At 46.7% G+C, this 27,957-nt stretch overlaps 1 protein-coding gene across 2 annotated transcripts in view; it reads right to left on the reverse strand.

Annotated features, from left to right (window-relative positions):
• Positions 1 to 27,957, reverse strand: part of GRIK3 (glutamate ionotropic receptor kainate type subunit 3) — a 314,080-nt gene that overhangs the window by 17,335 nt on the left and 268,788 nt on the right. For both annotated transcript variants that reach the window (XM_006134255.5, XM_075908606.2), the window contains exons 12-13: positions 13,623 to 13,741; positions 4,490 to 4,707 (exon numbers count right to left, since the gene is read on the reverse strand). In XM_006134255.5, the coding sequence (XP_006134317.2) occupies positions 4,490 to 4,707; positions 13,623 to 13,741 (337 nt within the window). The remainder of the gene's footprint in view (positions 1 to 4,489; positions 4,708 to 13,622; positions 13,742 to 27,957) is intronic.

The following is a 27,957-nucleotide window of genomic DNA, read 5'->3' on the forward strand; positions in this document are numbered from 1 at the left end:
GGCTTCCCCGATTCAACTGCTGCTGAAACTGACCAGCAGCTGAGTCGGGGATGTCTGCGGCAGAGCCAGAATATCGTAAGGGGGGTTATGAGAGGTCTGTGGTGGCATCCTCCCCATGCCACCCCAGACCTCTCATAGCCCCCTCTTCCGATAGTCCGGCATATCTGATAATCCGGCACCCCCTGGGTCCTAAAGGTGCCGGATTATCACAAGTTTACTGTATTTGTCATTCCTTCTTCAAGGCTCTAATTCCATGTTTGGCTACAGAAGAACAATCACAAATCTGATTCCGTACCATGCGGTTTAATCGGCAGCTGTGCAGTATTAAAAACCCCTCCACCAGCACAATCCATGTAAATGGTCTGCTACATGAATGGAATCAGCTGGGGAGCTAGACCGGGACAGAAGACACCTGATTTAAATTCCCAACTCAGCCATGGATTTTTTATATGAGCTTGGGCAAATCGTTTCCCCATGCTGGGCCTCGGGTCCCCCTCTGTGAAAATGAGGAGAGGACTTCCCCATCTGAGAGGCATGTGGTGAAGACAACATTTATCAATGATGGCAAGTTATTCAAACACGATAGCAATGGGGGTTCAGCAAGCATCAGTGCGATTCCAGGGTAGGGATGCTGGGCTGGGACCTCTTTTCACTCTGGCAAGATAGACAGTCAGGTAACAACTTTTCCTTTTAAAGCTCTGATGTGCTTTGGTGAATCAGGATCTAGCAAACCAACCTAGTTGTGAGTGTTACCAGCGGCATGGGATAAAAGCCTGCATTTGCCGATCCCAATCTTTTCTTTGCAAAGGACTATTTAAAATTCATCCTCAAAACATAAAAACCCAGAAAATCATGTTTGCAAAGGAGCCGAATGCCTAGACAAGTCCCTCTCCATTTCCTATTCTCGTTTATTCCCTCCCCCCCTTCCTTTTTAACACATACTTTAAAACCCAACTGTGGTTTCAAAGACCTTTTTAACACTCTTAATTAATTTTCATCTTCTAAGCAGCAGTAAAATGTGACAGCTCTTTGCATGTTCTCTGCTGTGTCGGACAACTTCTGAAATTAATTTCCTTTTGAATGGAAGGAAGGAACGTGATTTACCTTCCATGACGTGGTTGCGATGTATTGGTAGCATTGCTCTGCCTGGACTTTCATAGGCGTGGCTTAAATGCCTTAACATGGTATTGCCAAGAGACAAAGCAGGCATCGGATTCCCTTCCTCTTGGTTTTCTGCTTGGGTTTGTTTTGTTTTCTTCCCCTTTTCTCTGCCATGGGTCTTTTTCTGCAAGGGGTTTAGTGCTTGATAAAATCTTGGGTGTCTATCACAGTAGCTAGTTGCTCTCTGAGTCTTCATAGAATCATAGAATCATAGGACTGGAAGGGACCTTGAGAGGTCATTGAGTCCAGCCCCCTGCCCTCAGGGCAGGACCAAGCTCCGTCTACACCATCCCTGACAGATGTCTATCTAACCTGTTCTTAAATATCTCCAGAGAGGGAGATTCCACCACCTCCCTTGGCAATTTATTCCTATATTTGACCACCCTGACAGTTAGGAATTTTTTCCTAATGTCCAATCTAAACCTCCCTTGCTGCACTTTAAGCCCATTACTCCTTGTCCTGTCCTCAGAAACCAAGAGGAACAAATTTTCTCCTTCCTCCTTGTGACACCCTTTTAGATATTTGAAAACCGCTATCATGTCCCCCCTTAATCTTCTTTTTTCCAAACTAAACAAGTCCAGTTCATGAAGCCTGGCTTCATAGGTCATGTTCTCTAAACCTTTAATCATTCTTGTCGCTCTTCTCTGTACCCTTTCCAATTTCTTCACATCTTTCTTGAAATGTGGCGCCCAGAACTGGACACAGTACTCCAGCTGAGGCCTAACTAGCATCTTGTCAGATGCTATTGTTCTATTAGCTCCCGAATGAAGGCACCTCTTGGGTTCCAGTTTCTTTAATACACTTCATATTAGAGCAGGGAATTACTTGCTGTCTGGCCGGATTTGAGAGCTAGTGTGCTGGAGAGGGTGGAAATCCCAAAGGTCTATTGTTAGGCAGAGTAAAGCCTCTTCAATGCCACTTGGACAATGCTTTTCCAGCAAGTTCAACATCAGCTGAACCTTCTGTTTGTGTCCTTGTGGCTGTTATTTTGACTGAAAACTAGTTGATATTTGTTCTCCATGGCTTTTGTCCACTCTGTGCCTTCAGTGTTAGTATTGGGAACATGAAAATAACAGAGGTGTTGGTCATGCACTATCTAAGTTGGTAGACTAGGGTTTAAATTTGCATCTTGAGCAGAAGCGTTGACATTCCCTGCAGACCCCTGGGAAAGGTGGGGGAGGCCTGCCCCTGTGCTCTGGAAGGGGCGGGGCCTTAGGTGGAAGGGGCGGGGCCAAAGCAGCCCATCCTTCTGCAGCACCTGGAGTGTGCCCCCCCGCCAGCCCTAGAGCTGCCTATAGTGCCAGGGCCTTAAAATGGCTACGCAGAGCATTAAACAGTGCGACAATTTAAAGGGCCTGGGCTCCAGCCACTGCTGCTACCATAGTAATGACAGTGGTGGATGGGAGCCCCGGGCCCCTTTCAATTGCCGGGGCCCTGGGCAACTGTCCTCTGGTGGGTATGATCTTGAGACACTTTCACTAGGCCTGGTTTTGAGAAAGCATTGAGCACCGCACACGGAGAATCAGGCCCCTTTAAGGAGGTGCTAGTCCCAAAATCACCAGTCTCTTCTGAATAGTCAGGTCTGGGACAATGAATGGGTCTCCATTTGGCACGTTGCATTTCCTTGCTCCTCCCGACATGCAGAGAGGGGCGGGCAGTAAATTATATTGCATTGTTTTCTGAAGACCAGGGAGGAATGATCCTGGAAACAATCTCGTTTCTTCGGCACCTGAAAGACTAACAGGTTTATCTGGGTAGAAGCATTTTGTGGGCAAAACCCACTTTGTCAGATGCATCTGTCCAAATGAAAACATATGCCCAAAGCTTATGCCCCAATAAATCTGCTAGTCTGTAAGGTGCCACAGGGACTCCTCATTGTTTTTGCAGATACAGACTAACATGCCAATCACTGGATGCTAATCTTGCTCCTTGTGATCCTTACATTCCAGGGCTGCAACCCAGTTGACCTAGTATGGATTAAATATTTGGCCCCACAGTATTCAGAGATGGGGGAAGAATACTGTTATAACAAGAACCTTATAGCAAGGGAAGAACCTGAGACTACACAAGCTTTGTATGGAATAGGTCCATGTCCGAGCTACAACTTTTAGTTACTAGCAATCCTAAAAGCAAGTTTATTTGATGACTTTAATGTCTTCGCATGTGAGAAGAGATGACGATTTTCTTCCATTCATTTATTTTCTTTACTCTTATGATTTATCAAAGATGTAACACTGTCAGCAGGTGCCCCTCCTGTCCTGTATATGCCCAGATAACAAATGAAATGGACAATTTCATACTTACATACACTGAAACAAGCAACTGACTATCTATTCCAATTTAGGTAGATAAATTGCTACTCAACCCCCTGCCTGATGCACTTATGAGTAAATTAAAAAAACCCTCCATGCAAACCATTCCCTCCCTCAGCACCAGTGAGAAAAGAAAGACCACAAAAAGGCTAGCAGATCTGAACCTTCTCCTGAACAATTTGTCTGTTCTTCAAAATTATTCAGTGTTCTGTTTCTATTTCAGCTGTGTTGGTTAGTTGTGTTTGGTCATATAAGGCCCATGGTATTGTTTCTGTTCTCTGTCTGGGTGAATGTAATTCTTAGGTTTCTGAACTGAAAGTCCCCATAAAGTTTGAAATGTGCTAGTTGAGGATGTGTATGCTCATAAGAAGTGATTGTGTTAATATGTCAGTGGATGCACACAAGGCAACAGACAGCTTAAAAATGCTAAAACAATTGGTGGAAAGAGGTTTGAAGCATTTGTCTAAATCTGATTTTCATTTCTAATCTTTCTTAGCTTGATTCTGAATTCATCTAGACACCTATCAATTTGTCTCTGAGGGCTTCAAGGAAATATCCCTGAGCAGCAGGAGGGGAGGGACTAGGGGAGTAGTGAAGGTCTGGAAGATGCCTGGGGAAAATAGGACTTTCTGGAAGACTTTAGTATAAGCTGTACAGACACTCTGCCTTGATTTGGGAATACACCTTCCATCTGGAGCATCTGAGCTTGCATTGCATATTGTCATTTGTATCTCTGAAGCTGTAAAATCAATGCCATTTAAAATTTTTAATACCATTTATGGCAGAAGCCAGCAATGTATGGTCCATAACCTGGGTGACTTATAATGGGTGTGGACAAATTCCTAGCAAAAATGCAAGAGGAACAATCTTGTGTTAAGAGGAGGTGAAATGGACTAGGTGACTTAGCTGGCTTTTCTCTGCTCTTACTCCCCTGGCTCTAAGAACATTGCATTGGTGCTATTCATTGACTATTTGCATTTCTGTCTCAAGGGGGCAATGCATATGTTCGATCTCACCTTGAAGAAGGTCATAGTCGCTCCATCCTTCACAGCTCCATACTCTATTTTCGTTTGCTTTGCCAAATCATCTGCCGAGTCGATGGGGGATTCCATTCTCTCCACAGTCAGGAAGGCAGCAAGGTTGGCTGTGTAGGACGAGATGATGATGAGCGTGAAGAACCACCAGATGCCGCCAATGATCCGTGTAGACAGCGCTTTGGGCATCAGTTCAGACCCTGGGAGAGTAGGGAAAAGCAGTTTAAAGGCATCCGAAAATAAAGAGAGAAAAGAAATAAAAAGATAACAGTACATATTTCAAGCACTAGGTCACACTGCTGAACTGTAACAACTGCACAAATTAAGCCAATTGTTTCTAATGCAAATTACCCAAACATCTTGCATGCAAGGAAATCTGTTTTTTTTTTCTGTAGCAGTTGCAGAATTTTCTCTCTTTATTGCTGACCTTGGGTACAGTGCACAATTTACAGGAAACCTGCAAAACTGAAGTAATTAACGAGGCTGCTTTTATGAGATTTAAATAGCAAGCCATTTATGAACTTCCGTGAGTGTTTTGCTCTGCCATTTAAAGAGCGCTTTGCTTTTATGTGCATTACTTCTCAAAGGCCTCATTCTGCAAGGGGGGGGGGCGGGTATTCAAATACACAAGCTTTAAAAAAATCACAGTGCAAGAAAGAAATCATCAGGATCCATTACTTTGAATAGCTTCTGGAGGTAGAAAAGTAGGAGGTATTATACAGCATGAAAGGTGTAACATGTTTGGAATGACTTTGACTGAACAGAGATGAAGGGCTAAATGGGCTGTAGTTTCTGCAAGCTCTTGAGACACTTATTAAAACTGGGGGCAAGGGATTGGGTTTGAAATAGCTGCAGTCAGAGGACATTTCTGATCTGCAATTTCCATGGAAAGTTGGATTCTGTAAGGTAATTTAAAGAGCGAGGCATTAAAGTACGGTACAGGTGGAACTTCTTTAGCCCAGCACTCTCTAGTCCGGCAACATCCGTGGTCCGGCATGATGTTAGTGAGCCGGATGTCGACTTATCATGGGCGTGGCCAAGTTTCCCACAGTCCCATAAAGTTAGTTCACAGTCCTGTAGCACCTTATAGACGAACAGATGTATTGGAGCATAAGCTTTCATGGGCAAAGACCCACTTCGGCAGATGCATGTACAGATGCATCATACTCATTCTCTCGTAGAATGAGGAGTAACGGTAGTTCGAATTAGGATCTTTAATTCGAACTACCTATTCCGTGCCGTGTGTAGCCGCGGGCACTGAGTTCGGACTCAGAGGGATTTAAAAATGGCAGCGCCCGGGAACATGCAAACGAAGCCCGGGATATTTAAATCCTGGGTTTCATTTGCAACTCCGCTTGCCCTCATTATCCTACCTAGCTCGAACCAACGAGCTAGTGTAGATGTACCCTAAGGTGCTACAGGACTACTTGTTGCTTTTGCAGATCCAGACTAACACGGCAACCCCTCTGATACTAGTCACCAGTCCTGGCTCTCAGTGTTCTATGCTGTGATTTAGCTCTAAGGGTATGTCTACACTAGCTCCCTAGTTTGAACTAGGGAGGCTAATGTAGGCATTTGAAGTTGTAAATCAAGCCCGGGATTTAAATAGGTAGTTCGATTTAGGGCTTTAATTCGAAATACCAGGTCCCTGCCACGTGTAGACACGGGCAGTTAGTCCAGACTTGTAAATTTCAAAAAATGGCGAACGACCGGAAAGATGTAAATCAATCGCGGGATATTTAAATCCCAGGCTTGATTTGCAACTTCGAATGCCTACATTAGCCTCCCTAGTTCGAACTAGGGGGCTAGTGTAGACATACCCTAATTTACCCCAGGGGTATGTCTAGACTACATCCCTCTGTCGCCAGAGGGATGTAAATTAGATATTCGGACATTGCAAATGAAGCGAGTATTTCAGTCTCCCGCCCTTCAGTTGAATAAAAATGGCTGCCGCGATTTACTGAGTCAGCAATTTGTGGGCAAAAAGTAGCTGTCAAGACGAGGATTGGGCGACAACGGCTTTCTTTGTCGCCTGATCCCCGTCTTGACAGCTGCTTTTTGCCAACTGCTGACTTGGCAAAATGCAGCAGCCATTTTTATTCATATGAAGCACGGGAGATTTAAATCCCAGCTTCATTTGCAATGTCGGTATGTCTAATTTACATCCCTCTGGCGACAGAGGGATGTAGTCTAGACATACCCTAAATGTCTTCTAAGAGCCCACTAGACAGGGGTAGTGTTGGTAATGCTGCTAGACAATATTGACCTCCTGTGGTCTGCCAAATTCTATGGTTCGGCACCCACCATGTCCCGAGGGTGCCGGACTAGAGAGGTTCAGCTTTCAGCCTTTTCCCTACATTAGGTGCCTGTGGAAGCAGTATTGTCATTTCAGTTCTCATTGAGAACTTACTCCTGTTCTGTTCCATCTCACCCTTTGATGCGGCTGAAGGAGTAGCTTTGAAAATCACTTTGGAATTAGAGGCAAAATGGAGTTAAAAACAATATCAATACAGGATCTCTAATTTAACTGCATCCAGTAAGGGAGGGATTCACCCTGCTACCATGTCTCCCTAGCTACTGCCCTTGTCCAGCTTTGGGAAGAATCTTTGTTTCAATATTGCTACAGTGCCAGCAAGGGGAACACAGCAATATTTATGGTGGATGTCACTTAAGCTTTGGGTTCTTTCAGTTTCCCTGCCATGAATATAAGTGAATATAAGTGGATCTGGGTGAAATAATTCAGAATTAATCACGTGTGATACATTACATTCCTCTGTACCAGGCCTTATGTGAAATTAGAGAGACAAGTTTTGGCGCAGCATAAAGTTTTCTGTCTACAGCACAGCGGGAGGGTTTTGTAGCCCTAGTAAGTCACACTACCCCCCATGGCACCTCTCACAATCTGAATCTAGCCATCCCTTTACCATCAGAGCTCACTCTTCTATCACTCTTCTCACTATGGCTGTGTCCAGACTCAGGGGTTTTTTCGGGAAAAGTAGCCTTTTCCCGAAAAAACTTCCCCTGCGTCCAGACTCAAGCCGTGTTCTTTCGAAATTATTTCGAAAGAACGTGGCTTTTCTTTCGATGGCGGTAAACCTCGTTTCACGAGGAAGAACTCCTTCTTTCGAAAGTTCCTCTTTCGAAAGAAGGCGTTCTTCAATGTAAATAGGGCTTCCTCGAAAGAGAGCATCCAGACTGCTGGGTGCTCTCTTTCGAAAAAGCGGCTTGCTCTTTCGAAAGATCCGCCTGCAGTCTAGACGCGATCTTTCGAAAGAGGCTCTTTCGGAAGATGCTTTCGAAAGAGCCTCTTTCGAAAGAAGCCTGCAGTCTAGACATAGCCCAACTGTTTGCTCCAGTCTGGGCAAACGTTAAAACTAGATGGTGCTTGACAAGTGACTGAAGAGCCCAGATGGAAAAGCAGAGGTTGTACAGGAGCTGTGAGGAGCCATACTCGGCAAATCACCTTGCCTGGTAACGTGGGATGGGAGTGAGTTTCCCTGGTTCTTCCAGGGCACAGTGGGCCTATGGATCTGCGGCTGCTTGCAGACCAGATTTGGTCCCATTATGTGCTGAGCGAGAAGCAGAATTATTCCCAATGGAGGTTAAGAGTCTGGAAAAAAGGACTACACTAGTCCTTGAAAAAAGGATTACAACCAATGGGCTGGGGACTAGGTCACATAGGTTGGGGCTCCCCTCAGCATTGGGGAGCTAGCACTCCAGCCCTGCATCCAACCTCCAACGCAGGCCCTGCACCCCCAGCTTGCTCTTGTATCCTACCTCCCACCCCCAGCCTGCGCCTGCACCCTTCCTCCCCCCCAGACCCTACACCCCAAGCTTGCTTCCTGGAAGCCCCCTCCCACACACTGAACTCTTCATTTTTGACTCCACCACAGAGTGTAGCCTCCCACCCCCAAATCTACTAGCCTGCCCCCCCACCCCCCAGGTTCTGGTGTGTGAGAGGAATGTGAGGCTTGGGTGTGTTTTATGCTTTTCACTTTTGTGCGGCCCCCGACCTAAAAAAGGTTTCTCATCCCTGGATTAGCCAGTTTTTGTACAAACTAATTTGCCTTTTAACCTTAAAAAATTGGTTAGAATACGTCTCTTTCCAACAAATGATTAGATATTGTTCTTCAGTGTCACTATCTTTCCTGGACAGGCAACCAGACAAATGACACCCAAGTAGGGCCGAGCGCCAACCCCTGCTTTGCACACAGCCGGAGCTGGGTTATTTCTGAACTCACTGAAGTCATCCCTCGCACACAGCCCGTATTTCAGTCCCAAAGTTCCCTGGTGGCCTCTCACCTGGCCTACAGAAAATGATTCATAACAAAGGATAAAACCTCCTGAGACTGAGGCTGTAAACGGATCCGGTCACATGAACAAAGGAATCCAGCAGCTGTTTGGTTTTGGCATTGGTAATTCTTGTATGTCCTGCATTCTGGGTCTCTGCCACAAACTGGGCCCTACCGCTGGGCCTTGGCAGCTTGTCAGTTCTGGTATACTTACTTTGAACGTTGGTGTTTGAAAGTCGGAAGGCTCTAATCAAGGGAAGTCTCCAGCTAAGCCTGTCCTCTCCTCGGAACAGCTCGGCTCTAATCCATCCATCCTATTGCTAAGGTTCCTGTAACCATGGTAGCAAAGAACCCCTCGAACAGTCACTCATGCAGGCAGCATGGAAGGGCGGGCTGGAAAAGCACCCCAGTACGTTTTGTCAAATGGTGCTCAGCTTCCTCAAGAATGGGACGTAGACGAGTTGAGCCCCGTGCAGATACAAAATTGGTATCCGCATCTGCAAAAACGATCTGCGAATATCCGTACCCCTCCAGATATAAACAAGGGGGCTGTGGGTATGTGGAGAAGACATGTGGGAGAGGAAAGATACCACAGACTGTACTTTCATGATATAGCTCTCCCTAGAGGATGAGCATTTACATTGCTAGCCAAGGAAACAGCTGTTTGAAGGCAGTTTCAGTTATTTAATTGGCAGCTATCGTGTATTTTATAAATTACCGGTGCCAAGGATTGGTGAATGCAGGGATGTCCTTACCCATACACATAATAGCTAGTTGCGTAGGGCACCTGAAAATTTGGGGCACCACTGGGTCTTAATGTCCACCTTCCCTGCTCTTCCTATCCCTGTTGTGTGGCTCTGCTTCCTCTGGAGAGGATCTAGTTAACTTAACAGTGAAAAAGCCTGTCAGAGCTATTAGCATAACACTGAACAGCTGTGTCTACATTGGCAAGATTTTGCACAAAAGCAGCCGCTTTTGCGCAAAAACTTGCCGCCTGTCTACACTGTCCGCGAGTTCTTGCGCAAGAACACTGATGTTCTAATGTAAGAAATCAGTGCCTCTTGCACAAGAACTTTGATGCTCCCGCTCAGGAATAAGCCCTTTTGAGCAAACTGTTCTTGCGGAAGAGACCAGTGTAGACAGGCAACATTAATTTCTTGCGCAAGAAAGCCTGATGGCTAAAATGGCCATCGAAGCTTTCTTGTGCAAGAGAGCGTCTACACTGGCACAGATGCTCTTGCGCAAAAGCACATCTCTTGCGCAAAAGCACACGCCAGTGTAGACGCTCTCTTGCGCAAATACTTTAACGCAAAAACTCTTGCGTTAAAAAGTATTTGCGCAAAGTCTTGCCAATGTAGACGTAGCCAACATTTGAGAGAGCCATTCAAATGGTAATGAAGCCATTTAATAAGTATTTGCCAACCCCAGGTATATCCTGTCAGTGTCTGAATTTACTGTGTCAGGCTACAGGGCCTGAGTATAAAATTTGCTTTAAAATACGTCATTAAAGTGTGGCTGAAGATTATAAAATCACGTCTCTAAAAAAAACCACCCCCTCACCCCCCGAGCTGCCATCAGTCACAGGGGCACCTGTTTAATAGTACTGCATAGGGCCTCATACATCCTAAAGATGACCCTGAGGTGGATGAGTTTTTAGCTTTTGAAATTCTTCTCAATTCACTGAGCTGAAACCCTTGGGTTGTATTTTGGATGCAGTATGAAGTGAATGACCAAAGCCTTACTCAGAGGCTACATCTACACTACAAGTTTTTTTGGGCAGAAAATATGCTAATGAGGGACTCATTAGCATAAGTCACAACATCATTAGCATATTTTCTGCTGTTTCTTTTTGCACAAGGGGTTTTTGCACAAAAAGAAGCAGTGTAGCTGCTTCCGTTTTGTGCAAACCCCCTATTTTCTGCAAGATCCTTATGCCTGTCCTGGATCTTTATGTTAATGATGTCGCGACTTATGCTAATGTGTCCCTCATTAGCATATTTCTGCCAAAAAAACTTGTGGTGTAGACATAGCCAAAGGGTTCTGTTCTTTTAGGGTCTGTCTATTCTCTGTTCTCCCTTCAGTGCAATACTAAGATGGAGTAACCATGTGGGAACCACAACTTCGACCTCATGCATTGTGTAAGACCCAATGAATGGTGTGAGGGAGGTTAGATCTTCCCGAATGTAAATAAATTGCTTACCTTATTAAAGGTGTGTTATCAATGAAAGAGATGGCGGGGGAGGCGGAGCAACTGGTGAATTTAAACTGCTGAGTTGCTTTGTAAAATAATGTGTTTTCATTTTAACATTCAGAGTGGCTATTTCTCCCTCTCTCGCACACACAAACCTATGCACACCTGCAAATGCACCTCCGGCTGATTCTTTAGGGGTATATTTCTCAGAAGAGAGACTCCCTATTTCTAACAGAGCTTGTGCCTCTAAAAATTGCAGCCATATTGTAGTTGTTTTTGCATGTGTGTGGATAAGTTACCCCCTTGCTCCTGCAGCTAGTGCAGAGCTAAATGGGGGATCCCGCATCCACAAGAAACTACTGGTACAAAAAGAAGCGGGTGCAAAACTTCACTCCCACAAAGAGGTGAGGGTCAGGCCTGGCTGAATCTTGGACCTTGAAGATTTTGTAACTCACTTTATTTATTTATTCATTCTTAATATCAGTTTGACGCACTGGCAACTCCGTCCCATGCTCTGGGCACTCTTGGCATCTGTGTACAATTTTGATGTCAAACTCCATTTGACACTGGAGTGGCCAAACATAAACCATCCAAAGCAGCAGCAGCAGTAGCTGCCTTCTCCTTCCCTTCAGAGCACTTCCAGTCACCCATCACGTAACTAGTACAGCTTAACACTGTCACTATACCTCCCAACCAGAGCGAAACCACCCTCAATCCTATGCCACGGCCTGCTCAGCTAGATGAGATTTGTAACAGGTGTTCAACAGGGCCGGGATGATTTCAGAACTTAATAGGTTGGTTGAAATTAATAGGTAGCAGGTTTAAAACAAATAAAAGGAAGTATATCTTCACACAATGCACAGTCAACCTGTGGAACTCCTTGCCAGAGGATGTTGTGAAAGCCAGGACTTTAACAGGGTTCAAAAAAAGAGCTAGATACATTTATGGCTATTAGTCAGGATGGGTAGGAATGGTGTCCCAAGTGTTTGTCAGAGGCTGGTAATGGGTGACAGGGGAGGGATTACTTGATGTTTCCCTGTTCTGTTCTTTCCCTCTGGGGCCACCTGTCATTGGTCACTGTCAGCAGACAGGATACTGGGCTAGATGGACCTTTGGTCTGACCCAGTCTGGCTGTTCTAATGTTCTTATGCTTTTTTACTTGGCGGGTAGAAAGAGAACGGTCATAGAAAAGGGGCTTCTTTATACTGAGAAGCATAAAGCCGAAGCTCTCTGCTGATGGCAGATCGGGCAGCATGGCTTTAACTGACAGTCCCTTGGAAGTATTCTAGCTTGGCCAATCTTACCAGAGACCAGGCACTTCCCTAGCTGCTTCCACAGTGGAAGCAATCTCTGTTTTCGATAATTCAGAGCAGGAGGTGAGTACATGCCTGCCTCCACCCATGTGAGGAGATAAGATGAAAAAGAACACCCTAGTCTCTGGTGGGTGAGCAAAGAAGAGTCCTTCAGCCCCAGTCTCCTCTGACTCTGACACATGAGGAACTGTCCAAGTTTTCTGGAGAGCCTCTGGACCCGAGCCTCAGGCTAAGGCATCTGGCTTCATATCTCAGGCTGGGTTAGTTCTGCCACATGTCTCTGCCCGACTAGTGTGTAACACCCTTTCTTCCCTATTTCCTGCCAGCTACACAAAGCCCATGAATAGAATCTACAAATGAAATTAAAATCATGCAGTGAATAATGCTATACATAGCCCCCACCCTTCTGGGCTGGTTTCCATTAAACAGATTAACTCCACTTAGGCCACGTCTTCACTATGCGGAAGATTGACACTACCTTTCTTCTGGAGTTTGATTTAGCAGGTCTAGTAAAGACCCGCTAAATCAAACTCAGAGGGGGTCACTGTTGGTGCCACTACTCCTGATCCTCATGTGGAGTAAAGGAAGCTGAAAGGAGCGTTTTCTCTTGTTGACCTCCTGCTGTGGGGATGGTGGGAAAACATAAAGTGAGGTACGTTAACTCCAGCTACATAATTAACATAGCTGGAGTTGTGTATCTTAATCCAACCTTTCCCTTCAGTGTAGACCTGGGCTTAGGCGTTAATCTAATTAACCCCTTTCTGGCCTTATTTGCACTAGGCTGACAGGCATATGTGTAGCTGAATAACGCAAAGCCCTGCACAGTATGCAACACACGCCATCCAATCAACTCTCCGGAGAGTTGCTTCTGTCTTAGCAAGCCACATGTGTATAGTATATCTCAATCAGAAAGAGTAATAGGAGAGACAAATACTTCACTCCACAGTGGATACCATGAGCCGTAAAACTGTCAGAGGAGAGCTATTTTCCCAGTTCCCGCAGCTAACTGCCTTCCCGGCACGGAGACAAAAAGCCGGTGTTGACAAGCACTTCTGTAATTGTTACGAGACAAACGCCACAATTTCAAACCCAATGTCTGTGCTTGTCAGTGAGCAGTGACACAGCTTCTCTCGGCGGCTCTATTGCTGGGTGACAACCAGGGCCCAGGGCTGTTGCATTATTCTTTTTGCTACAGTCAGTTGTTTTTGACAAGCACAACTATGTTTTAACTTGCTCCTGTCACAACTCAAACACCAAGCAAAAGCTCCCTTGGTCACAGAAAATAGCAGGGTGTGGGGGACAGGGGAAGACAGCCGTACCTTGCTGCATTAGCGCTCCCATTCCAAACCAGAAGCTGTTGAGCAGAGTAAAGTTATTCTCCACGATGTCTGACCCCGGATTGCAGGGGTGAGCGTCGTACCACTCGTAGGGGCTGAACCTGTGGTGGCAGATGGAAAGCAAAAGCTTTGTTGTTAGGGAGGTTGTATGAGAAGGGCATAACGGAGCAGGAAAGGCAGAGCAGAAATGCACATGGAGCTAGGCACTCACTGCAGGGACAAGCTTGGCCAAGTTTCCGATGTGAGTAGTGGTTTGGGAAAATCTCAAGTTTTGGGAACTCAGCTTGAGACCCCTGATAAAGAAGTCTGCATTTCCAAAAGTGGGTGCTGGGCACTGGGCTAGTCTGCATTTCACAGTGGGCACATGGCACAGGGACAGTCTGCATTTCAGACAGTGGGTGTTCAGCACAGGGCCCCTTTATGGCATCTCAGGTTGGGCCCCCAAATCATAGAATTATAGAATCCTAGGGCTGGAAGAGACCTCAGGAGGTCATCGAGTCCAGCCCTCTACCCAAAGCAGGACCAACTCAATCATCCCAGCCAAGGCTTTGTCAAGCCAGGACTTAAAATCCTCTAGGGAAGGAGATTCCACCACCACCCTAGGTAACCCGTTCCTGTAGTTCATCACCCTCTTAGGGAAATAGTTTTTCCTAATATCCCACCTAGACCTCCCCCACTGTAACCTGAGACCTTTTGCTCCTTGTTTTCCATCCGTCACAACTGTGAACAGCTTCACTCCGGGTATGTCTACACTACCCTCCTAATTCGAACTAGGAGGGTAATGTAGGCATACCGCACTTGCAAATGAAGCCTGGGATTTGAATTTCCCGGGCTTCATTTGCATGAAGCCGGCCGGCGCCATTTTTAAATGCCGGCAGTTCGAACCCCGTGCCGCGCGGCTACACGCGGCACGGAGTAGCTAGTTCGGATTAGGCTTCCTAATCCGAACTAGCTGTACTCCTCGTGGAATAAGGAGTACAGCTAGTTCGGATTAGGAAGCCTAATCCGAACTAGCTACTCCGTGCTGCGTGTAGCCTAATCCGAACTAGCTACTCCATGCCGCGTGTAGCCGTGCGGCACGGGGTTCAAACTGCTGGCATTTAAAAATGGCGCCGGCCGGCTTCATGCAAATGAAGCCCGGAAAATTCAAATCCCGGGCTTCATTTGCAAGTGCGGATGACTACATTACCCTCCTAGTTCGAATTAGGAGGGTAGTGTAGACATACCCTCCATCCTCTTTGGAACCTCCCTTCAGGAAGTTGAAGGCTGCTATCAAATCCCCCCTCACTCTTCTCTTCTGCAGACTAAATAAACCCACATTCCTCAACCTCTCTTCATAGGTCATGTGCTTCAGCCCTCTCATCATTTTAGTTGCCCTCCGCCAGACCCTCTCCAATGCGTCCACATCCTTTCTGTAGTAGGGGACCCAGAAATGGACGCAATACTCCAGATGTGGCCTCACGAGTGCCAAATAGAAGGGAATAATCACTTCCTTGGATCTGCTGGCAATGCTTCTCCTAATGCACCCTAATATGCATGCCTTCTTGGCTACAAGGACACATTTGACTGTTGACTCATATCCATCTTCTCATCCACTGTAATCCCCAAGTCCTTTTCTGCTGAACTGCTACTTAGCCAGTCGGTCCCCAGCCTGTAACAATGCTTGAGAGTCTTCCGTCCCAGATGCACTTGACCTTGTTGAACCTCATCAGATTTAGAGTTACAAGCCACTTATGAAAGTCATGGCAAAGGACTTCCCAGTCCCACACTGCCAACAAAAGCATGAGGCGGAGGGAGTGGAATAAGGTACAAGTACAGGAGCTTCTGGAAACAGCCTATTGAAAATGCAGACGTCCGGCTGCCCTAGAAAGTGTAACCCCTCTTCCCTGACCTTGAGGTAGCTCTGCAAAAGACTTGAAGCTAAGATGCGAGTCACAGAGCAAATGCCTGCTGAGCCAGGCAAGGCTAGTTGACAGAAGCCCTGTTTACAGACCCAACAAGGATCAACACTTGTGTCTTGGCTTCAGCCATGTGCAGACCCCGGGCAAGTGGAGAATGGAGGAGTCTGTAAATCGCACAAGTCTGTTCTCAGTACTAGCCCCGCAGTTTTCAGACAAAATCCCTGCCGAAGATGGCTGGGTAAGTATAGCTTTTAGTGGCACTCACTCAGCCAGGATCCGGTGGGGATGCTCGTCAGGGAAATGTTAATATTTTTAGCACTATTTATTCACATTTTCTCAGAGTCCCAAATTTTGCCATGATTAAATTAAAGATGTAATTGGCATAATTGCTTTTGAACCAGACATATTAATTAGTATCAGCTCGGCTTCCTTCAGAAATCCCTGTGGCTTCTGCCTCAAATCCTGCAGCCCACCGTTTGTATAAGGAGAGGAGTTTTAAAATAACTTGTTGATTGGTTTCCTGGGACACCCTTCATTGGAGAAGGACAGATATCTTTAGGGGGGGTGGAAGCAGGGAATTCAGACTTTAGGCTCTGAAAGGCACCTCAGGACAGAGCTTTTGCACAAGTGGAACGCCTTCTTTTGCATATAAAGAACATTCTATTAACAATGGGAAATTAAAAACTAGACTGAACAAAGCAATAGAAAATACCCTGTAGTGAACAATTCTGCATTGCCAGGGGCATGGACTAAATGGGACATAACAGGACTTTAATTTGCGAGATTCAGTGAAGTACAATTTTGAGTATCTTTGTGCTGGTGAAAGGGGTGTGAGATGAAGCCATCCATTCCTCCATGCTGGGAATTTATTCCCCTTCGCCCTTAAAGACTGCAGTGGCATTTATTGTTTACATCACACCATTTCTTCAACTTTTGGGGGATATTAAGTAAACATCTGGCCCCTGCAAATTAGTGATTTCCACCCGCCCCACAAGAAAACCCTTTAGCGACAGGTGAAAAACAAATTCCTAGAATTAGAAAATGTGTTTGGTCAAAAATGTGGTGATGAAAAGCTTTGTCTATCTCTGTTCTCCAGGTGCCTGTCAGGGCAGTGTGCATGGGCGGTGGTTAATGTAGGCAAGGGAAAGTACTGCCTTCCCCAAACTGCCCAGGTCCCCACCGCCTGAGAGGGATGTGGCATGACTGCTCAGTTCTCCAGCGGGCCGGTGAGATTAAGGGATGTTGAGTGGACTAGGGGGGCAGTAACCTGGGGTGGGAGCCAGGCTTGGCTCCACAGGGCAGGGGGAGGGTTGCAGAAGAAGCAGGGCCAAGCAGAGCGGAGGTGCTGGGGTTTGCCTTCCCCATCTTGGGCGTTCACCCACCACCCAGGGCAGTACGCGAGTTCCTATCCTAGGGTGTGTCTAGACTACAGAGTTTTGTCGACAAAAGTGGACTTTTGTCGACAAAACTATACCTGCATCTACACTACCACTGAGTTCTGTCGACATAACGTCGACAGAACTCAGCAGTTTTGTCGACGCTGGTAAACCTCATTTTACGAGGCATAACACCTTCTGTCGACAGAGTTTCTGTCGACAGAAGGTGTTATTGCATGTAAACTGTCCTTTGCGTCTACACTACCATGTCGACAAAGCAGCTTGCTTTGTCGACAGAACTCAATGTAGTCTAGACGCTCTTTGTTGACAGAAGTTTTGTCGACAGTATCTGTCGACAAAACTTCTGTCGACAGAAGCCTGTAGTCTAGACGTACCCCTAGAGACCAAATTCCTCCTTGCATTTTCCCGCAGGTGCGTGTCTGGAAGTAGCACTGCAGGCTTCCCTGGTGTTGCCCTGCTAAATTGTCTCAGTCCTGACCTGCCGTGGACATGTGTCTCCATGACCCATTGAACGGCAGACACCTCCACTAAGATGCCAGCAAAGGGACAAGTGGTGTGAGTTCAGCAGATCTTTGTGACATGGAACCCCATCCTGACACCACCAAAGTAGTGCACACAATTTTACTTGAACTCTCTGTCTCTGCCAGGTCACCCTGCAGAGGACAGATGTTCTTGATTCTGGAGGTCTGTGTTCAATTCCTGGCTCTGCCACAGCCCTGCAGTGTGACCCTGGGCAAGTCACTTCCTGTCTCCGTGCGTCAATTTCTTATCTTTCAGATGGGGATGATTCCGTCCTTTCTCCTGTTGTTTGCCTGGTCTGATTAGATGGTGATCTCATTGGGGCAGAGGGCTGTCTCTCCCTAGTGTTCGCATGGCACCCTGCTTTGGTGTGAGCACCGCAATAATAATGGCCTGTGTAGGTATTGATTCATCTGTTCCCTTCGCCATCCAGCTGCTTCTGTTCTTTAAAAAAAAAAAATTACAAAGGAAGAAAAAATTGCGCTGAAATCAAAGTCAGCTTTAAATACTGCCCATTTCTTTAATGGCTGGGGCTCACGTTTGCCAATGCTTTGCACTGTGAGTCCATAAAATACCCATTGACTAAAGGCTGAGTTCAAGAATTAGATAAAAGCTTTCTCCAGCTGCCAATGGAAAGACTATAAAATGGAAGGGGAAATGGGGAAGATCAAATGAGCCCAACCAGATGACATACTGAAGAACTTCAGTGAGAACCCAGTGCTGCTCAAATTACAGAGAAATATTCAGGCGCCTGTAAGGCAGCGGCAGTGACTTCTGCGCCTCCAAAGGCACACAGGACCATTAAAGCAAGAGACATAATGAAGGCATTGAAGTGTTCATTCAGTCCTTCTCACTGGGGCCATCATAAATGGAGGCTGCTAAGGATGCATGGTGGCGAGCTTTCCTCCCTTCAACTCCTCCGGTGAGGAACAGGTTTCTAATGGAACGCTTCATGTGAAAATATAATTATTGTGAGATCTTTCTTTGCAGGGAGAGTGGGGGCGCATTGCAAAGAAGGCTTACATAGAAAGCGAGGATCTATCACAGAGTACTTTGATGCTAAATTGCATCTTCGGAGAAGTCTCTCATGGATGGCCTGGCCCTTGTTAGGATTAAAATATTTAACAACCTCTGTGCGTGATCCCCTGATTAGTCATAATTTGGGGACTGTGTGACTAAGAGCAACAGGTGATGATTAGACGGGAACAGCTGGCTGCACTGCCGGCTTGGATCGCTGTACAAGTGTCACCAGATAAATTACAACCATGAAGCTGTTTTGTATCTCTAGTGCTTATGGTTCTTTGAGGAGTCGGGAGGGAGGAGGAGTTAGAGGCAGTGGCCCCATCAAGAAGCAAGAAAGATTGATTGAAAATGATGATGGATCCAAAATATCTTTTGCCTCCCTCTAAATCAGGGCTACTCAACACGCGGCCCATGGCGACCCACGGTGCGGTTTGGGTTTACGCGGGGCTCAACACGTGGCCCGTGGGCGGGATCCTTTGAACAGGGCCTCCACTGGGACCACGCTCCACAATGGCAAGGCCTGTCCCAGGTAGGGTGAGCATTGAAAGATGCAAATAGATGGGCTGGCTGGAACAGACAGGTACAGGGTGTCGGCGTTTCTAGCCCCCAGGGAGGAGGTGCTGGGAGCGCAGGGGCATTGTGGGAAGTGCTGGCTGCTTAGCCTTGTGGGCAGAGCCTGAGAGGTGCTGACTGGCTCACGCTGGCCATGTTTGGGTCCGGTGCTGCGGCTTAAGGCTTAATCTTTATATTCATGCCCATCAGTGTAAAAGAAGCTATTTGCATATATTTGCATGTATATGCCTTAAATTGCAGCCCTTAGCATGTGCTGTGAGTATCATTGTGACCCCCTGGGGCTTCCAAAGTTGAGTAGCCCTGCTTTAAATTGTCCCCAAGTCAGTTTTAAGTGTCATTGACCTACGATGAGAGAGTCGACAGAGGCCCCCAGGGCCTAGTTTGGGAGACACGTGTCTTTAAATTACAGCATAACTATTTTAACTGTGTTTTTCTCCTGAGAACAGAAATTCCAGAGCCTTTGCAGGGGTCAAGAGCAGGTAGCATTTCCTTTATGTTTGGAGACCACAAATAAAGCCAGCATTTTTTGCTGTGATCTCTCATGGTCTTCATCTCTCTGTGTTAAAGGATCATTCCTGAGCAGCTAAAATCACACTGAATATTAGAAATGCCTTAAAAGGGCAGAATGAAATGGCAGGAGCAGAACCGATTAGTTAGAAAGAGGAGGAAAGAAGAAAACTGTAAGTGCAATGGGGCCTCTAAAGAATTGCCCCCTGAAGTATCTGGATAGGAAAAAAAATCCATATTGCATTGCAGACATCTTGAGGCAACTCAGGCATTGGTTTTTGCTGCAAATCTGTGCATTTTATCACTGCAAACTAGATGGAAGGTAGCTGGATGGAATGCCAGAGACTGGCAAATGATAAATGAGAAGAAGGAAATGAAGGTTAATCCATTTCAGCGCCCTGTCTGGGCCATGCTCAGTGGGACCAAACCTGCCACTTCAGAATGGAGCCAGACTTCAAACTTTCCTGGGGCTGAGACCCTCTGCCCGAGGAGATACGGACACTCTGAAAGGCGGCAGCTAGAGATGTCAAGAATTGAAGGTGCTTTGGTGTGATCTGGATGCCAGGCTGAGCTAAATCCCCCTTCCGTTCTGGCCTGGTTGTGCAGGCTGCCGAGCCTGAGAGCATCCGGTAACTCCGGGTATGTCTACACTACCCCGCTAGTTCGAACTAGTGGGGGTAATGTAGTCATCCGCAATTGCAAATGAAGCCCGGGATTTGAATTTCCCGGGCTTCATTTGCATGAAGCCGGCCGGCGCCATTTTTAAATGCCGGCTAGTTCGAACCCCGTGACGCGCGGCTAGACGTGGCACGGACTAGCTAGTTCGGATTAGGCTTCTGTGGAATAGACTGCAGCTTGTGTGGAATAGACTGCAGCCACAGCCAAAATACCCATCCAGAGAGGGAGCAATTCCTCCTGTAGGGGAAAGCAGGAGACAGCGCATGTCACTGGACAAGGGAGATCTCCGAACTTTATTCTCCCTGGGACTCCAGTCATGGAATGTAGAATGCAAACTGCTGCTGAATGCATTATGCATATGCCCCTGTGGATGTGGATTTGGGAAGGCAGAGCCATCTCTCCTACAATACACCATTGGGCCCAGTGCTTGGATCCTTCTGAAATTCCTCTTTGTGAAGTTGACTGCCCTACTACTATGCCACCTGTGGGCAAGCTGGCAGTTCCGTTCCAGTTTTTTTTGTGCCTGTCATGGCTGAACATTGAAAAGGGTTTTCCCTTTGAGGTTTAATCAATACATTTAAAAATGCCTTCAAAGGAAAATCAGGATGGGAGCTTAAGGTGGGGTATTTTTTGGCCCCCACTGTGAAAAAGGAAAAGTAAACTCATCAATCTAAAAATATATTAGAATTCTAATTTCAAACCACGACAGAAATCAAATACAGTCATTATGTCAATAGAGTCCATCTAGCACCGTTCCGCATTGTTAGCGGAGACAGAGAGCAGAGATAATGCTATTACTCATCACAGTGACTACTTTGCTAATCATAATTAGCCTGTGTTCATCTTCCCAGATGAACATCTCATTCCCTGCTAAGTGTCTGGTCGCGTCGCGCGCTGGCACTGCCAGAGTGCTAAGGATCTGATACCCCTTCCTCCGATATGATCAACAGCAAAGCACCCACTTATCTCTGGGATAGAGCTGCTAGAGCAAAATTCTGTAGATCTCGAGCACGTTTTCTGTCGCTCTCCTGCGGTGCCACCTACTGCAATGAGACTACCCGTACCCTCTTGGGCTCAATGTTAGGAGTATATCTAGGTTAAAATTAACAGAATGTGATAGACATGAGGTCAGGTTAGATGACTGAATAATCGTAATCTATGAAGCTATAAACGTAGTAGCAATAATTCGGCAATTGGTGTCCTCTTCTCCAGCTCCCCCTGCAATTTCAATTCAATACTGGATTGAATGGAAGATACTCCTGGAAACGAATGACTGGTATCTTGTGTTGCTAAGTGTGTTGTGTTGCTATATACAATAATCTCTGTTGTACAAATGATATACAGCAGGTCTACTCAACGCACGGGCCTGTTTGTTTGTGGCCCGTGTGCAGTTTGGGTTTACATGGGGCTCAACATGTGGGATCCTTTGAACATGGTCTCCACTGGGAACACGCGCCACAATGGCGAGGCGTCCCCCAGGTGGAGTAAGCATTTGAAAGACACAAGCGGATGGACTGGCTGAAACAGACAGGTAAAGGGTGTCAGCATTTCTAGCCTCCCCAGGAGGAGGTGCCGGGAGCACCAGGGCATTGTGTGAAAGAAACTATTTGCATATATATGCAACCACACTTAAGTTGCGGCCCTCGGCGTGTGCTGTGAGTATCATTGTGGCCTCCGGGGTTTCCAAAGTTGAGTAGCCCTGTTATACAGGGATCCTCATCCACCCATGATGGGCAGCGACCTATGGGATGAAAGTCACCAGCTGTTTATTATTTCTCTAATAGGTATTGGCTCACAACATCACATTGGGACCTGGACCCAAATATTGTGCCTGGGTCTGTGGCTGCACTGGAAATTCTTTTGGTACTATCAAGAGCGAAGGGTGTTATATAAACATATGAGCATGATCATTTCCAACCTGATGAGCAAGATTCCCATTGACGTTAACTGTGGCTCAACTTGTGGAGTTAGTGTGGGAGCAGGAGCCAAAAACTGCTGAGTCCTGATTTGTGTGACCTTTAACAGGGCTGAAAAGGTTGGAAAATCTCATTACATGTTCACGATAAAAAAGTGACTCTCTACCAATGTTCCCTCTAATCTTTTCCATCCATCTGCGGATTTTTTTTCTATCCATGTGCGGAATCATTTTTATGTGCACCGATATGTGCTGTGGGCGCTCTGCTAATCAGCTAGGCAGCATTGGAATCCCTCTTGAATGGCCACAGAAGCACCCAGCTTACGGAGAACACTGCTCTCCGCCCCCACCATACAAAAAACATCTGAATTTCATTTTTTTAAACCAACTTAGCCTTTGGCTTTACCTGCAAAATGGGGGTAGTGGCATGGACAATGACTACCCTTTATTTGTATTGCAGTAGCTCTAGGAGTCCCAGGGTATGTCTACACTACAGTGCAAATTCGAACTAACTTAGTTCGAATTAGTTAATTCGAACTAAGCTAATTCGAACTAACGGATCCAGACTAAAAAAACTAGTTCGAATTACCGTTTTGCTAATTCGAACTAGCATGTCCACATTAAGTGGACCCTGAACCGGGGTTAAAGATGGCCGGAAGCAGTGCCGGCAGGGCATCAGATGAGGACGTAGAGCGTGGAGCTGCTGCCTCAGGCTAGCCGAGGGCTGTGCTTAAAGGGACCCGACCCCCACCCCGGACAGACAGTTCTCAGGGGTGCCCCTCTTGCAAAGCAGTCCTGGCTTGGAGTGCTCTGAGTGCCCACACTGGGCACATCACAGCACTCGGCCATCAGACCGGCTGTACTTGCCGCAGACTGCCATCTGGGGAGAGGGAGCAATTGGGGGGCTTCCACCCCCAGAAGCCCGCAGAGCCAGCCCAGTCCTCCCCATCGGGGGCTCGTACCCCATTCCTCCCTCACCTCCTTCCACTTACCCTTCCCTAGCCCCCCTTCCTGATGTACAAAATAAAGAAAACGTGTGGTCAAAAATAGAATCTGTCTTTATTGAACAAAACTGGGGGAGACTGGGAAAAGGAGGTGGGAGAGGGGAAGAGAGAGGGTGGGAGAGGGGAGGGCAACTACAATGATCAGAGGTTTGGAACAAGTCCCATATAAAGAGAGGCTAAAGAGACTGGGACTTCTCAGCTTAGAAAAGAGGAGACTGAGGGGGGATAGGATAGAAGTCCATAAAAGCATGAGTGGGGTGGAGAGGGTGCATTAAGAAAAGTTCTCCATTAGTCCCCATAATAGAAGGACTAGAGGACACCAAAGGAAAAGAATGGGTAGCAGGCTTCAAACTACTAACAGAAAGTTGCTCTTCACAAAGCAAAGATTCAACCTGTGGAACTCCTTGCTGCAGGAGGTTGTGACGGCTAGAACTAGAACAGAGTTTAAAGAGAAGTGAGATAAAGTGATGGAGGTTGGGTCCATGGAGTGCTATTAGCCAGGGGGTAGGAGTGGTGTCCCTGCCCAAAGTTTGTGGAAGGCTGGAGAGGGATGGCACGAGACAAATGGCTTGATCACTGTCTTCGGTCCATCCCCTCCAGGGTCCCTAGGGTTGGCCACTGTCGGCAGACAGGCTACTGGGCTAGATGGACCTTTGGTATGACCCAATACGCCCATTGTAAGCTCAGGGCTCAGGGTTGGGGGTCTCAGTGGACCACCTTCATTTTCATGCACACCTGCTCCTAGGTGGCCAGGCTGGCAGCTCTCCTGCCCTAGACGGCCCCTTTTCTGTGCCTAGTGCGGAGGTCGTGGATGAGGTCCATGATGTCCGCACTAAACCAGGCGGGTGCGGTCCTGGGCAGGCTCCCGAGAACTGCCAGACTGGTCCCGGGAAGAGGGGGATGGCTGGGTGGCAGCGGGTGGCTGGCTCGAGCCGTGCCAGGTGCAGGGTCTGCTAGCTGGGTGCTGGCCAGCCTGTGCCCCTTTAAGAGGTCCGGGGCCGGAAGGGGGGCAGACGAGTTTCCCTGGTGTTGGCCAGAGTGGCCACCAGGGAAAGCTGGGGAGGGCTAGCCTCCCACTAATTTGAATTAAGGGGCTACACACCCCTTAATTCGAACTAGTAAGTTCGAACTAGGCTTAGTCCTCGTTCAATGAGGTTTACCTAGTTCGAACTAAGCACACCGCTAGTTCGAATTAAGTTCGAACTAGCGGAGCGCTAGTGTAGCACCTATCAAAGTTAATTCGAACTAACATCCGTTAGTTCGAATTAACTTTGTAGTGTAGACATACCCCCAGTTATGAACCAGCACCCCAATATGCTGGATGCTGTACAGGCAGTTTCTTTCCAACAGAATGACGGGATGCTGTGATGGGTCAGATGCATTCTAAGTATTGTCACTTGCTAGAGGTTTATTGTGGGGATGATAAGGAGTAAGTGTAAACCTTGTATTTACCCTCCAAACTCCATAGAACGAGTTACTTCTTTTCATTTCTGTGGCATTACTCCTGATTTACACGAGTGTGCAGAAGAATCAGCTGCTTCATGAGCCCAGATGTTGCGGGGCAAACAAATATTCTGCCTGCTGAGCAGTTTGCTTTGACAGCTTTGGTGGGTGTCATTAGGGTATTACACACTAAGCCCAGGTAATAATTTCTAAATGCTGCAGAGATCCCAGGAGGGCAGCAAACTACAGCAACCCTGAAACATCGGGGTTAATGGGTTCTGCATACTGCCATTCGGTAGTGAATCGCTGCTTTGAATATTTGAATGAAATGTCAGTGGATTAGAAGCTTTGCGAAAGACGTTTTAAGGAAGCCACCATGCCATCCATCCTAGGAAGTAAATTGGCACTAAGGCCATCCCAGAGAGCTGGTGCATGGATGCTGGAGATTATATGGGGAGATTTTCCAGGCACAACTGGCAGTGGTACCTAACTCACCATGGGAATTGGTCACCTAACTGCTATTTGTGCCTCAAACAAAGCCTATCTCAAGCTGGTCTCTAGGATGTCTAGGTTGCAGCCTTCTTTCGGAAGGAGCTTTTCTGGAAGAGATCTTCTTTTGAAAAAAAAACCCCTCTTCCCCATGCACACAGGCTTTTTTCCGAAAGATCTCTTTCAGAAAAAGGCTTCTTCCTCATAGAAAGAAGTTTAACAATGTCAGAAAACCCCCTGCGTTGTTTTGACTTTCTGTTGTGTAGTTTTTCCCGGAAATACGGCCATTTTTCCAGAAAAACTCTGCAGTGTAGACATACCCTAGGACACAGAGGGTCAACGGCTTACACAGGAAGGCTATGTCTACACTGGCACAACCTTGCGCCAGAGATATGCAAATGAGGCTACACGTGGAATATCGCTGAGCCTCATTTGCATACCTAATGAGCCGCCATTTTTTTGGAAAAGGCTCTTGTGCTAGAAGGAGCGGTCTACACTGCCCCTTCTTGCAAAAGAAAAACCCTCTTGCACAATGCTGCTACGCTGATTATTTTCAGGAATAATGGCATTGCGCAAGAGGGTTTTTCTTGCACAAGAAGGGGCAGCTTAGCCTCATTTGCATATCTCTGGCATAAGATCGCGACAGTGTAGACATAGCCGAAAGGTGGCCTGACAGGAGAACATCGGGAGCCATCCTAGGAACTGGGGAAAAAAAATCACAACAAACTCCAGCCGAAAGGCACCAGGCAGAGTGGCACTTCAAAAGCACAGCCACAATGGAGCAGTCTGCTCTCCACGCACCCAATTTACGAGCTTTGAAATGATAAACAGCAAAGCGTGGCCATAATAGCTCATTTATGTGCTGCATTAAGCACCCCTGAGGACCCCGTCAGACAACCAAAACAAGGCTGTCTCTGTGTCCCATAAATATGGATGAGTGGCAGGCAAAATGGAAGCAAAGCCATTACAAAACAGCTCAATTAAGGACACTAATCAAAAGGAGAGGGAGGGCTAATGGGGACTAGTGCCTCCAAGAGAGACCTTCCCCTTGCATGGAGGGCCCGCATGCTGACGTATGGCTCATCGTCCAATGGGAGGGACGCGGAGGCTTCGCCCCGGTACATTCTGAAGAGGCCCCAGACTGTGCATCTCATCAGACAAAGACTGTATGAAATTAATAACGCATGCAAATGTTGCTGCTTTTAAAGGACAGGAAAGGATTTTAAACTGGAAGATTAGCGGCGTGTTAATTCTTCCAGCAGGCACGATGTCAGAGCCATGGCAACAGGCTTGCCGCTGGTTTGCTTTATAGGAGGTTTAGGGGGTTGCTTGCAGTGGGTTCAGAGAGAGAGAAGGTGAAAGTGAGCAAGGCTGTGGTGTGGTCTGTGTCTCAAGAAAGTAGGACTGCTTAGAGAGACGACTGGGCGGTGTATGAAAAAAGGCATATTCTGTAATAGATGGCAGAGGAGATAAGTCATGCGCTCCCAACACCCTCCATCACAATTAGGGCATATTCAATTAAACGGGATGCAAGAATGAAAGAAAATACATAACCTCCACCCCTCAACACATAATTGACCTGGGGAACTCCTTGCCACAGTGTATCACTGGGGCCAAGAAGTTAACAAGATTCAAAAGAAGCTTACACATGAGAATACCAACAGCTACTTTGAGTAGGGTTAAAAAAAAATCTGAAAGGCTGTAAACCTCTATCTCATGGCGGGAGGGAGTAATGGGGTAGAAGGCACTTCTGCTATGGGTAGCTCACCCAATATTTTCACTACAAATTTTCTGGCACTTCCCTCTGAAGCAGCTAGTGCTGGCCAATTGCTGAGACAGAATACTGGGCTCACTGAGTTCATCCAGTCTGCCAATTCTTGTGCTCCATGGCTGACTATTTCCATTTAGAAAAGCAACATCTACTGCTAGATACTTTATAATGTGCACAGCATGACACCACGACTAAGAAATTCCACCTTAACTGCCTAGCATGCTCAGCCCTAAAACTAATGAGATCTTACTGTGTCATAGCAAACCACAGTGCCTCATTCCAGTGCGCATGAATGACGGACCATATCATAACAAACCAGTGGGTATAGAAGTAATCAGTCACCCCTACAATTAAAAAGCCTGCTTGTCTCAGTGAGTGATCCCACAGTAAATAAACCCCTTCCCCCAAACAGCAGACACAGTTATAATTTCACTCAGCTCTGATCTGCACTAGGGCTTTATTTCGAAATAACCCCCCTTAGGTCAAATTAAGAAGCGGAGTGTTCACACTAACAAGCCTGTTATTTTGAAAGAACAGGCTGCTTACTTCGAAAGCTGTACTCCTGCTTTCCTCGGGGAATCATGCTCATTTTGAAATAGTTATTCCGAAATAGCGGTTGTGTGGACGCACTGGTGCCACTATTTTGAAATAACTACTCCCCCAAGTCATTCAAACTAATTAGTCCCCAGTGTTGCCTGGGGCTCTAAGTCGAGGTTGCATATCTACTTTAACGGAGCCTGTCTCGGACTGATTTCACAGCTACCCCATAGTGAGGCCACGCAATTTCAATTGTTATTTCAGGAGTTATTAAATCAATTTTAGTTATTTTGAATTAGTTTCCTAGTGTAGACGTGTCCTCTCAGAGTAAATGCATGGAGTTAACTGGAGCTGCAGTGGTAGGAAACCAGTGTCAGAGAGATCAGAGACAGGCCCTATGGAGCAAGGCATGTACACTGTCCATGAATCAGTACCAGACCAACATTTGTGAAGGGTGCTCCCATGGGTGCACCACGTATCCCTCAGCAAGAAAAGGAAACCCAACAGGGCATGTAGCCTGACAATCACGAGCCACCCTACCAACAAACCAGCCTGTCTTT

Source organism: Pelodiscus sinensis, chromosome 26 (assembly GCF_052426305.1).
Source record: "Pelodiscus sinensis isolate ZL-2025 chromosome 26, ASM5242630v1, whole genome shotgun sequence".
Lineage (NCBI taxonomy): Eukaryota > Metazoa > Chordata > Testudines > Trionychidae > Pelodiscus > Pelodiscus sinensis.